The sequence below is a fragment of the Gadus chalcogrammus genome, chromosome 11 (genome assembly GCF_026213295.1).
Source record: "Gadus chalcogrammus isolate NIFS_2021 chromosome 11, NIFS_Gcha_1.0, whole genome shotgun sequence".
Lineage (NCBI taxonomy): Eukaryota > Metazoa > Chordata > Actinopteri > Gadiformes > Gadidae > Gadus > Gadus chalcogrammus.
This window is the reverse complement of record NC_079422.1, coordinates 24,546,826-24,557,140: the sequence shown is the minus strand read 5'-3', so window position 1 is coordinate 24,557,140 and position 10,315 is coordinate 24,546,826. Positions and strand designations below refer to the sequence as shown.

Sequence of the window (10,315 nt, the reverse complement as noted above, 5' to 3'; positions counted from 1 at the left end):
TAATGTCACGTGGTTTTGAATCAACGCAGCTGGAGCGACGCAGGTCAACGCATCCACATCCAATGTTGCCAGATTGGGCCATATTTCCCGCCAAATCTGAAAACAGTTGCGGTGGCGCTCTGGCCCAATCTGGCAACGCTGTCCACATCCCCCACCAGAAGAGACTAGTTCAAGTTGCAGGATTGTTTCCGATCCCATTATTCTTTTGATTTTGGGTATTGACACAATGTTATAGTTTATGTTATTCTCTGAAAGCGATTGACCCGGAAACAATGTCCACTTGGTCTATCACACCGTTAACGTTTCCACAATTTGATGTGGGCCCAAGGAAAATTCGCTTTATTTACTTTGCAAATCCAACATCTTTTCGGCTCACACGTTGTCCGAAGAAGGTGAGTGATGAGTGGTATAAATACATGAGTAATTAATGAATGACCATGACACCACGAATCGAAATGCAGTATCATCAGGTCAAACATGGACGTCAGATATGAACAACGAGACAACTCAAATATCTGGGAAGTTATCCCTGTTGTTATCCCCATATCATGTCATACTCTATCCGCATTTGAATGTACCTGCTTTATCAAAAACTGTAATCCATCACCTAGGTTGTTATTAAATCATACTGGCACATTATAACTACATTTAATTGGCGTACTCGAAATTGTACCACCAATTATTTATTTCCTCTGTGATATCCTTTTTAGAGTGCATTGGTTCCTCTCTACTTGGGTGCAGATATCTTCTCAAACACAGACATCCGCGTGGAGAATCACCCCAGATACCACGCCAAGTTTGCAAAGAAAGGTTATGCCACAAAACTGACCTTTTCACCAGGTGATAGAAACGCTGCAGGGTGCATTGCATACTTTTTTAAATGGTTATTAGGCTCAATTGGTTGCATTTGATGATGCATTGGTAGACGTGATAGCCAAGATGTTTAACTCCCTGATGAACAAATGTTTTCTTTCTTGTTTTCTGTTTGGAAGCATTCAGGTTTGATGGACTGAGAGTCCCGACCACCACCAACAGCCTCTGGTTCTACAGCATTCAAGGCCTCTTTCGAGTAGCTTTTGAATTATATAGTAAGCAAGAACAGCTCAGTGTGATGGATAAGTTACAGGTACATTATATGGAGTTCCACTTTGATCTACTCTGTAACCATTAATCACAATTATTATTAACTATTCTTGTTGACCATTTATTTTAGGATGTCTGGAAAACCCAGATAAATGACAGTCCTTTGGAATTGAATTACAACATCAGTATCCGGCTTGACTCTGAAGTGGGCGATAGCATCCCTGAAATGGGTGAAGAACCCAATAAGGAATCTTTAAATCCCCACCAGAGTCTGGTTGTTGAAGAATCGGCGGATGCCAGTCAAACGGACCCAGGTTCCTCTGGCGATACCTCAGCAGATCATAATTACTGTTCCTTAGAGGAGCAGAGCTTCGAGACGCAGCTAAAATCCATCCAGACCACGTTGTCCTCCCTCAAATTGAGACTACAGAGCTTGGAGAAAAAACGATGTTCTGAAGACAATGCCGACTGCACTCAGAAGTTCAAGACTGCTTTGTTACTCCTGGACAGCATTGACGGGTGTTTAGATGGGAACCTGGAGGAAAAACATCTAACACAGGCTGTGCTAACGCTGCTAGGAACAGTGTGTGGGGGTTCTGTGTATTCCAGCCATTTACTTAACTCTGTAGCGTGCTGGCTCGGCCAGCGGTTTCACGGGGCCAACAGCTGCATCAGCCAAAAGGTGGAGAGCTTTAAAGTGGAGCATATCGAGCGCATCACCGACCTGCCGCCTGCAGATCAGCTGGCCACAGAGCTCTTCCCAGAGGCCATGCAGACGCTGATGCTCCACTGGATGGGTCTGAGCGACGAGGCCCACCAGGCGAAGAGGCACAGCGAGTATCCCATCCTGCTCCTCATCCTTGAGTTCGCAAACCACAACCTCATAACCGGTGCAGCGCACGTGCTTTACTCCAGCCTTATATGTAGATGAAGGACTGAACTGTTGGAACAGGAAGTAATGCTGGGTTTATTAAAAGGTTCATGACTGTATAAACTCATGTTTGTGTCTGAGTCTTTTAACTTATAAGCATCTTTACTAATCGATGGTTTAGTCATTTCAGCACCAAGAATGAAAATATATTGGTTTATGAGTGACTTTTTAGATATAAAGTGTCTGGTCCCTTTATGGATTTAAATTATAGACTGTTCTGGCGGTCCCATATACATGCTCTGCAAATTGCAAAAAACTTAAATATAAATCAATTCTAACAGAATTCCTGCTGTGTGATGCATCATTACCTCAGTTCAACAAATGAAAATACCCCTGTGAACACAAAGGATTTATTTGAAGATCAGAAAGTATTACATAATGGTTCCAGTCTCTTATTTGACAAACTAAACACAACTTCAGTTTTTTGTTCTTATACATCCATCATGAAGAAACGCAGCAAAAATATTCCGCTCAGCCCTCGTTTCCTAAAGGGATGCACATGTTTTGGGTAACTGAATGGAATCGAAACTCTACCAACCGGACCTAAACCATATTCCAATTCAAACAATCACATTGCATATATTTTAAGTTAAAAAAAATAACCCAGCCCCGCCCCCCCCCCCCCCCAAAAAAACAACCAAGCATAACTGGCATTATACAGAGTGACAGTGACACACACTGTCTATTTACATCGTGTCCCAGGAGGTGATATCGGTGCTTCTAAATGACAACCAGAAGAGACATCCATGCAAGCTTGCACACTAGATACGAGACCTAGCTGGCAGCTAGATGACAGACGGTGTATGATCAGAGACACTGGGACGGCGGGGGGGGGGGGGGTGGGGAAGGCCCTGCACTAAATGGTGTCCATTCCACGGAAGGAGGTGGTGAATCCCAGGCCCATGCCCCGCTGGGTGTGGGTCTGTGAGCGAGCCATTTCGTACTGAACGTCCAGGTTTCTAAACATCTCTTCTTGCTGCTGAAGCGTCTTTAGACCCTCTGCGTTGAGTGGTTTGGAGGTTTCGCCTTCTTCCTCGTCCTAATGGAACACATGCGATGCAAACCAAACGTTAAAGCGTACCTAAGAAGGATGTAGAGTAAAACGAAAAAAAAAAAAAGGGAAACTGCAATACATCTCAGGAATACATACTTTGATGCCCATCAACTTCCGAAATTTGACGTTTTGGTCCTTGTTGCCAAAGTTGAGCTTCTCCCACAACTCAGCGGTCTGGGATTTGTCCTATAAACAGAAAACAAAACAGAAATCATGCTTCACACTTTCCAATGGCGTTAGGATGCACCAACACCCTTTGTAAAGATCCATCAGTACCAATACAGCATGCACCTGGGCAAAGTAAATGGAAAAAAATTCAACATACCCCTTCCTTCTTTCCTTGCCACAGTTTTTTCCGCTTCTTCTCTTGCTCGGCAAACTTCATGGGGTTCACGGCGGAGGGGTTGTAGTAGCTGGGCACGGCGATGCCCGTCTCCGCCAGTGTTCTGGCCTGGAGGGCGGCCATCTGGGCCGCCATTGCTATCTGGGGTGTGACCTGGGTGCCAGAGGCCAGAAGGGCCGCTACGTTGAGCACTGTGTGGGTTGCCATGGGCGCCGCTGCCGTTACGGCCTTGCATAGCAACGGTGTGGGCGCTGTGAAGGAAGAGAGGCCGAAACCAACCGCTTAGAGGCATGCCGGCTGGAGTCTAGTCCTGGACAGTTAACCTGCTTGCTACTGACCTTTGGAGTTACTTTAATAGTGGTTAAGAAAAGTGCATTGACGTAAACAACATTTCTGATACAGGCAATGTCTTGTCACAGGTCATGTTGAACAATGGGTCCTCACCTTTCGGCACTTCCTGCTGCTGCTGCTGTTGTTTCTCCAGAATCTCTTTTTCCTTTTGTTCCTGTAACTTCTTGGCCCGTTCCAGTCTGGAAGCAAACGGGGGAGAAGGCTTCAGCTCAACCGCCCATGCGCTCGGCATTGGCACTCAATGAATCGTGTAGAAAAAGGAATAAAAGAGTTTAGGCTTCAGTCTCACAATTCCTCCAAGTTGTTGTTGTACCTTCTGGCCAAGGCTTCCTGGGCGTCCATGGCTGTGTTTCTGCCCCGGAAGGCAGGCGGACTTACAGACCTGCTCCGGCTCTTTCTGCGCACTTTCTCGCTCTTCTTCTTCCGCTCCCTGGAGGGGAAGTGAGACGAAGACCATCAGTAAAACGTCGACATAAAACCCTTCAACACACACACACTCACTCACTTCTGAAGACATTGGTGGCCCACCTGCTCTTGCTGCGGCTCCGGCTCCGGTGGCGGTGCTTCGACCGGGACCCCGACCTGGCCTTTCGCTTCCTGTCTCGACTCCGTGAGCGAGACTTCTTCTTGTCTCGACTTTTGCTGCGGTGCCGCCTGGAAGCAGGAAAAAAAAACCTCGCATTTCAACTCCACGACGAAGCGAAACAGTGACTTTGCGCTCTGTATAGTGGCTCCAAATAAGAGTCGGCAGGCGCTCTTGCCCTAACAATGCCGATCAGACAAAAGGCCCAGTTCCATCGGCGAGCTTCGCGACACCTTATCAAAACTAAAATCAACAAATATCGGGTCTCAAAATCGCAATAACGATCACAATATTCTAACAAGAAAAGGCTCCTTCCCAACTCACCTTTCCCGTGAGTGTGACCTAGAGTGGCTCCGCCCTCTGGAGTGGCTCCTCCCCCTGGAGTGGCTCCGCCCCCTGGACGGCTTCCTGTCTCCCTTGCGGCGGTGTCGCTCCTCGCCATTCTCGGCGGAGAGCCGGTCCTTCCCCCGCTCGCTCTGCTCCTGCTCGTCCTGCTGCTTCTTGTGAGACTTGGTCGGCTTCTCACAGTCTCTCTTGCGTGCCTGTATTAAGAAGAAGTTGTCTCTTTCAGGAAAATAGTGCAACAAAGAGAGTTAGTACCATGGCTTAGGGCATAGGATACGCATCATATGTTGACTTGAAGAAGCAACGCCCTGTCCTATGAAACACTGATTTGCTGAATTAATCTATTTTTTTCCCCGGTCCCCGCACAGACCTAATCTGAATGCTCTGTCTGTATGTAGGGCTGTACCCGCCTGCATTTTCCAAGTTGACCCCGATACTGAACACATATTCCCTTCACGTGATGGAGCAACGGTACACTCGTATGAGCGTGTGCCTTTAGTTTACTTGTAATAACACTTTTCTCCTTCTCATAATTAATATGGAAATTGATTCCTGTATCTCAGGCCTTTATCATATTCTATGCAGTATTATAATGAATTTTGCAGAGGAGTCTACTCAAGGCTCTCTGAACAATAATTAGACTAGTAGCCTTTTATGGTACAGCCATATGTACTATGTCGTATTATTTCTGAGCTTTAGCAAGACTCACGAAAGCCATTTTAATCCATTTGTATTTATCGATTTGATAACAGCTTGAGTGGAGCATTTTATAATGTTAATATATACATAATATTTTGGGCAAATCACTGACTGTACTAGTTTACCTATATTACAAAGGACCTAAATAAACCTAAATCTTTTGGATTTAATACAGTGCAGGATTCGAATAGGGATGGGCATTTTAATTAATCGGTTGATCACATTTTAAAGACAAAATAAATCGTTCATTTTAAACACAAAAATAAAGACATCTAACTTTTCCTTTAAATTAATGTACCATTTATTATAAGAGAGAAATTATAACATAAATCCGACTAACTGATGATACCACACTGTGGCCTATTTTAATTATTTAGGCTCATGGCCTCCTTTGAAAGGATGATGTTTACTCTAGGCACAGCGGCTCGCTATGTTTTTGTACGGATAGAAAGATCCATGTGATGATTTGATTAATTATTCATATATACCATGGCATTAAAAAGGTCAACAACATCTGTTACTTTATCCAAAACCAAATAAAGGAAACGAGCAAAATAAATCCATTCTATTCCTGTTGTGGAAATTAAATGTTATCAATTGAAAACGAAAAAAATATATAATTGATGAATTACGCCCATCACTAGGTGAAAAAGATGCAAGGGTTAATGCCATGTCTGACTTAATTCTGTAAGGCAAATAGGAGTTTGAATGGCAGATAATTACCTGTCCCCGAAGAAGACATATAATTTTGCTATGTCAGGAGGGTCTTCTGTTCAGAATCTCTTCGTGCATTAGCACGCTGAGTACGATTTATTGTAGAAATGTTATCATACGATCTACACAAAGGAGTCTTTACAGAAGTAATCTGCTCTTCACCATACAATGTGTCTACAATGATTGACATATCCAAAATGTTCCACAGAAATGGAAGCTTCCGGAGATCTCAATAAAGGTGTAACAAAAATAAGGCTTCTTCAACTGTCAGGAGGCACATTTCCCTTAAGAAACCATAACTTATGTTTGACCTGGATAACACTCGGCTGAACAAAATATCCATACTTACCGGAAGCACAAATATAAAAAGAATGAAACTACTTCTAATGTTCTCTAGAATGAACAAATCAAATGAAGAATTACCTCTTTGCTCCTGCTGCGACTTCGTCTGTGCTTTCGGTCACCTGAAAACATTCATATTTTAAATTAAAACCGGGTAGGTAATAGTGCATCTACAATATCATAGTATGCATAGTTAAGATCAAGTATCTTGTCTCACTAGCTGGGGAAGGCCCCCAAAACTCTCTAACGTGAATACACTATTATTATTAAAGTACATGATCATAAAAAAGTCACATTGGATAGTAGTACCAACTTAAACAGTAGCTATAGTTTGGAGCAAGTGCTTGGCACTTGTTTCTATGAACATCCTGATATATTGTTGTTTCTTTCTTCTGACGTATGTACTTATGAGTCACTTTTGCTAAGAATCTTCTAGATGCCCTAAATGTAAATGCAACTTATAATAAATAATACACAAAAAAAGACAGTGAGGTCTAGTATACTGACGTTTTCGGTCCTTGGATCGCGATCTGGACCGAGAGTGGTGATGCTTGGAGCTCCGCGGAGACTTGGACGACTCCATGCTGAGAGGGTTGGAGCGGACAGCAGACGGCTTCTGCTCTGGCCGTGCACCGAGACGCTCACCTGAAACACACAGTCAGATCAGCATGGTCCATCGTGAGCGAGGAAGTTCCTCCACTGAGCATCAAGCTCTGGTCTGTGGCCTACAGCCCCTTAATCCCACCGTATACATCGTCTGTATCAGTCGGGTATACCGTTATCTTAGAAGCCAATGACCTCACAGATGAAGTACTCATAATGTAACCAAATGGTTAGTGTCTTCCCATCGACCCTGACTCGACTCATTATGCTTTAATCCAGATCAACATACCGTTTAATCGATTCAAGTCGACCCGATGTGGAGTGAGTTGTAATGCGCAAATCTATTTTGGTTCAAAAAACTTTCCATGCACCGTTTTAGTGAGTCCGTCATACAATCCAATGCTTTTGCATATCATTCTGCGACTCATATTTTATTTGTCTAATCGATCATTTCAAAATACATGCAATTTTAAAGAGAGTATAGCCTGGTTTAGCTAGCTTGGAGGCTAGCCGTCCCTACATCCAGTTAGACGCCATCTTTAAGAAAAAGTCGCATCATTTTAAGCTTGATCGTCGCTGTTCGTTTGGTGTTTCGTTGATGTTTACGTCGATGTATCCAGTGAACAGCTTACCTACTGAAGAAACTCGATGCTTGCAATGAAAATATGTACGCCCGGGCCAACGAGAGATCAGTTGGAGCAGCGGCAGCTAGCTGGGGCGACTGATTCAGGAACTCAGCTGATCTGGTCCTGGTTGCCAGATTTGATGCAGACATCAACACACAAACCCCAGGATACATAATGTAACTAATAATAAATAATAATAACTAATATGCCCGAAATACATTTTTAGAACAAATCATACAAAAATAATATCTCAGTTAAATTGTAAAAATGCGTTTAAAGTTAGTATCGGGTTTCATCTATTTTTCAAATCATCCTTAATAACTGATATGCTTCCACTACATAAGCCTTCTAGACCACTAAGATCCTCTGAGACCAATCTGTTAATTATCCCCAGAGTAAACACGAAACATGGGAAAGCAGGATTTAGTTACTATGCAACAAATAGCTGGAATAAACTCCCAGAGGATTTAAGACTTGCCCCAACTCGGAGCATCTTTAAAACAAGACTTTAGCTTTCTGCTAAATCTTAAATACATTGCACTTTCTAAAAAGCTTTTTTAACTTTGCCTTTATTTTCTATTTTAATACAAAAATGCATTTTTAACTTTATATTTTACCCATTTATTTGCATATGTTTTCTTTTACTTATCTATTATTTTATTGTATGACAATGTTTATATGTGAAGCACTTTGAGTCTGCCTTGTGTAGGAAAAGTGCTATATAAATAAAGTTGCCTTGCCTTGCCTTAATAATTTAGTAATTACGTGTATCGTGTAAAAAGGCTAAACCATTGACACCCATTTCTAAAAGTAGAGGTAACAACATACGGTAACTAACAACATGACTAACACATGAATGGACAGTGGACACGCTTTGATAACGTCCTGACTTTGGAATAAATCCCATTCACCCAACTAACCCCTGGAACGAACAGATCCAATCTGGCAACCCTTGAGGCGTCGTCTATAAATCCACCTCGATGCGCATGACCATGGGTTGAACTTCCGGTTTGAACCAAACCTACCCGCCAAATTCCAACAGAGGCTGAACTGTTTGATGCCCGAAAAGGAATAAAGTTAATAGTGTGTGTTACTCGTCGCCGACATTGTAAACTATTAAATCGAAATGCTTTTCCGCTCTATAAAGAAATCCGAATAAACCTCAAGTTCAAGACGGCGTTGTAAGTTATGCGATAGGAATATGTCATGTTGATATTTTGTGTTCATGATTAACGTCAGACATCTGATTGACAGTTCAGTTTTCACCAGAGATACGCATAATAACGCTGATTGAACATTATAAATAATTTATCCCTTTTCTTAGTATTGCTAGTGACTTGCTGTTAATGCTGGCACGTATTGATGTATATAAATGCTCCTAATCTTGCTCCTCCAAGCGAAGGGGCTTTCCACCATGTTGTTGGTGATATGTCCCGTTACATGTTTTGTTTCATCTAGTGGGTGGGAGAGACAATGTGGAGCGACGTTGAACTTCTGACCAACGAGGACACAAACTACTACCGTTTTGGCCATGTGTCAAAGGAAGAGAACGGGAGTGGCTTGTACCAAGTGGACACATTGGTCAAGATATCAACGGCTGATGCGGTAATAACAATGTCCCCTCGCTCATCTCGATGCTGCTGTCACTGTGGCTGCTTAACGCCCTATTATTGCAGTATGATATGTTGACATGTGATATCGTTACTGTACGAAGAAGGTGATGCCAATTCAAGAGTAAACAATGAGTAAAGTCGGGTTCGATTACATGTTCGTGTTGTTGCACTTTGTTTTATGAACATCCTAACTGTACCGACGGCGTTATATTCTTCCTACTTGTTCTGACAAATGTACGTATTGTAAGTGGCTTTGGATAAAAGCGTGTGCTAAATGCCCGAAATGTAAATGTAATGTAAAATGTAATGTTTTAAATTAGTCGCTGAACACATACAAAAATAACTTATTGAAGGTATATGTTTTCTGTCATGTAGAAGCAGCATAAGCCTTATCTCTACTCCTCCTGCGGGTCAAACTGGAGCGTTGTCGTGGCTGACAGGACGGTCATCCTGTTTGACCAGACCTACCAGACCATCCTTCTTCATCTTGACTTTGGTAATGTCCAACCACAAAAGTGTATTAAGTCAGCGGTGTAAAAGATGCAATCGCTGTTTGTTTATTTTGATGCAATTTTACATTTTTCTTACCCATCAAGAAATAATGAATGAATGATTAATTAATTAACGTATTTTCCAGAAACTGAGGTGGATGCTGTGGATGTGTGTCTGGAGGGCCAGTTCCTTGTGGTCTGCGAAAGAGTGGGAAATCTCCATTTGATCTATGTTCCTCAGAAGAGGATCCTTCTCACCAGGGTATGTATGAGAGCCCTATATATGTGGACTTACAATTGTGTTTGAATATAGTGTCTCGTATCAAATGGAGCTCATGTATATAGAGAGGCCAAGTTATTTCCATCCCCCCCTTCCTCGCTGGGCAATAGTTTTTCCGCTGCCCCATTCGTTTTCCCCCCAAGGGTTTTCTCCATTAAGATTAGAAATTGTGTTAGAATATATTTGGAAGATGTATCCTCGCACTGATGGGAGCCAAGTGGTCCTGGATGTTTGAATGCTGATTTCCTTATATTCTG

The 10,315-nt window shown here is 42.6% G+C and overlaps 3 protein-coding genes across 6 annotated transcripts in view; 2 read left to right on the top strand and 1 right to left on the bottom strand.

Moving 5' to 3' along the window:
- Positions 1–69: 69 nt before the first annotated feature.
- si:ch211-110p13.9 (uncharacterized protein LOC562347 homolog) lies at positions 70–2,272 on the top strand. 2 transcript variants are annotated; one of them, XM_056601818.1, is made up of 4 exons: positions 70–392; positions 711–840; positions 993–1,126; positions 1,214–2,267. In XM_056601818.1, exons 1-4 carry the CDS (start codon positions 273–275, stop codon positions 2,012–2,014), a joined length of 1,185 nt encoding a protein of 394 aa, XP_056457793.1. In that variant the 5' UTR covers positions 70–272; the 3' UTR covers positions 2,015–2,267. The 2 variants fall into 2 exon arrangements, with proteins under 2 accessions (XP_056457793.1, XP_056457794.1); XM_056601819.1 differs by having other exon boundaries at positions 111–392; positions 711–810; positions 1,214–2,272.
- Positions 1,538–7,819, bottom strand: rsrc2 (arginine/serine-rich coiled-coil 2). 2 transcript variants are annotated; one of them, XM_056601816.1, is made up of 10 exons: positions 7,681–7,819; positions 6,953–7,090; positions 6,527–6,567; positions 4,670–4,887; positions 4,291–4,416; positions 4,052–4,192; positions 3,856–3,941; positions 3,394–3,662; positions 3,165–3,254; positions 1,538–3,053 (listed from the first exon to the last, which is right to left on the bottom strand). In XM_056601816.1, the coding sequence occupies exons 2-10, from the start codon at positions 7,026–7,028 to the stop codon at positions 2,871–2,873; spliced, it is 1,230 nt and encodes a 409-aa protein (XP_056457791.1). In that variant the 5' UTR covers positions 7,029–7,090; positions 7,681–7,819; the 3' UTR covers positions 1,538–2,870. The 2 variants fall into 2 exon arrangements, with proteins under 2 accessions (XP_056457791.1, XP_056457792.1); XM_056601817.1 differs by having other exon boundaries at positions 4,076–4,192.
- Positions 7,820–8,688: 869 nt separating this feature from the next.
- The window catches only part of kntc1 (kinetochore associated 1), a 34,622-nt gene continuing 32,995 nt past the window's right edge, over positions 8,689–10,315 (top strand). The window contains exons 1-4 of one of the 2 annotated variants that reach the window (XM_056602485.1): positions 8,689–8,759; positions 9,133–9,279; positions 9,663–9,783; positions 9,925–10,040. In XM_056602485.1, coding sequence (XP_056458460.1) covers positions 9,148–9,279; positions 9,663–9,783; positions 9,925–10,040 — 369 coding nt within the window. In that variant the 5' untranslated portion in view covers positions 8,689–8,759; positions 9,133–9,147. Of the gene's footprint in view, positions 8,856–9,132; positions 9,280–9,662; positions 9,784–9,924; positions 10,041–10,315 lie in introns of both variants that reach the window. The other variant, XM_056602484.1, reaches the window with a different exon arrangement.

Coding starts and splice junctions, on each gene's coding strand:
- si:ch211-110p13.9 (XM_056601818.1), top strand. CDS start 273: ATGTCCACTTGGTCTATCACACCGTTAACGTTTCCACAATTTGATGTG. Junction 393..710: donor TCACACGTTGTCCGAAGAAG/GTGAGTGATGAG, acceptor TATCCTTTTTAG/AGTGCATTGGTTCCTCTCTA. Junction 841..992: donor AAAACTGACCTTTTCACCAG/GTGATAGAAACG, acceptor TCTGTTTGGAAG/CATTCAGGTTTGATGGACTG.
- rsrc2 (XM_056601816.1), bottom strand. CDS start 7,028: ATGGAGTCGTCCAAGTCTCCGCGGAGCTCCAAGCATCACCACTCTCGG. Junction 4,888..6,526: donor GTCGCAGCAGGAGCAAAGAG/GTAATTCTTCAT, acceptor TTCTTAATACAG/GCACGCAAGAGAGACTGTGA. Junction 4,417..4,669: donor AGGTCACACTCACGGGAAAG/GTGAGTTGGGAA, acceptor TCCTGCTTCCAG/GCGGCACCGCAGCAAAAGTC.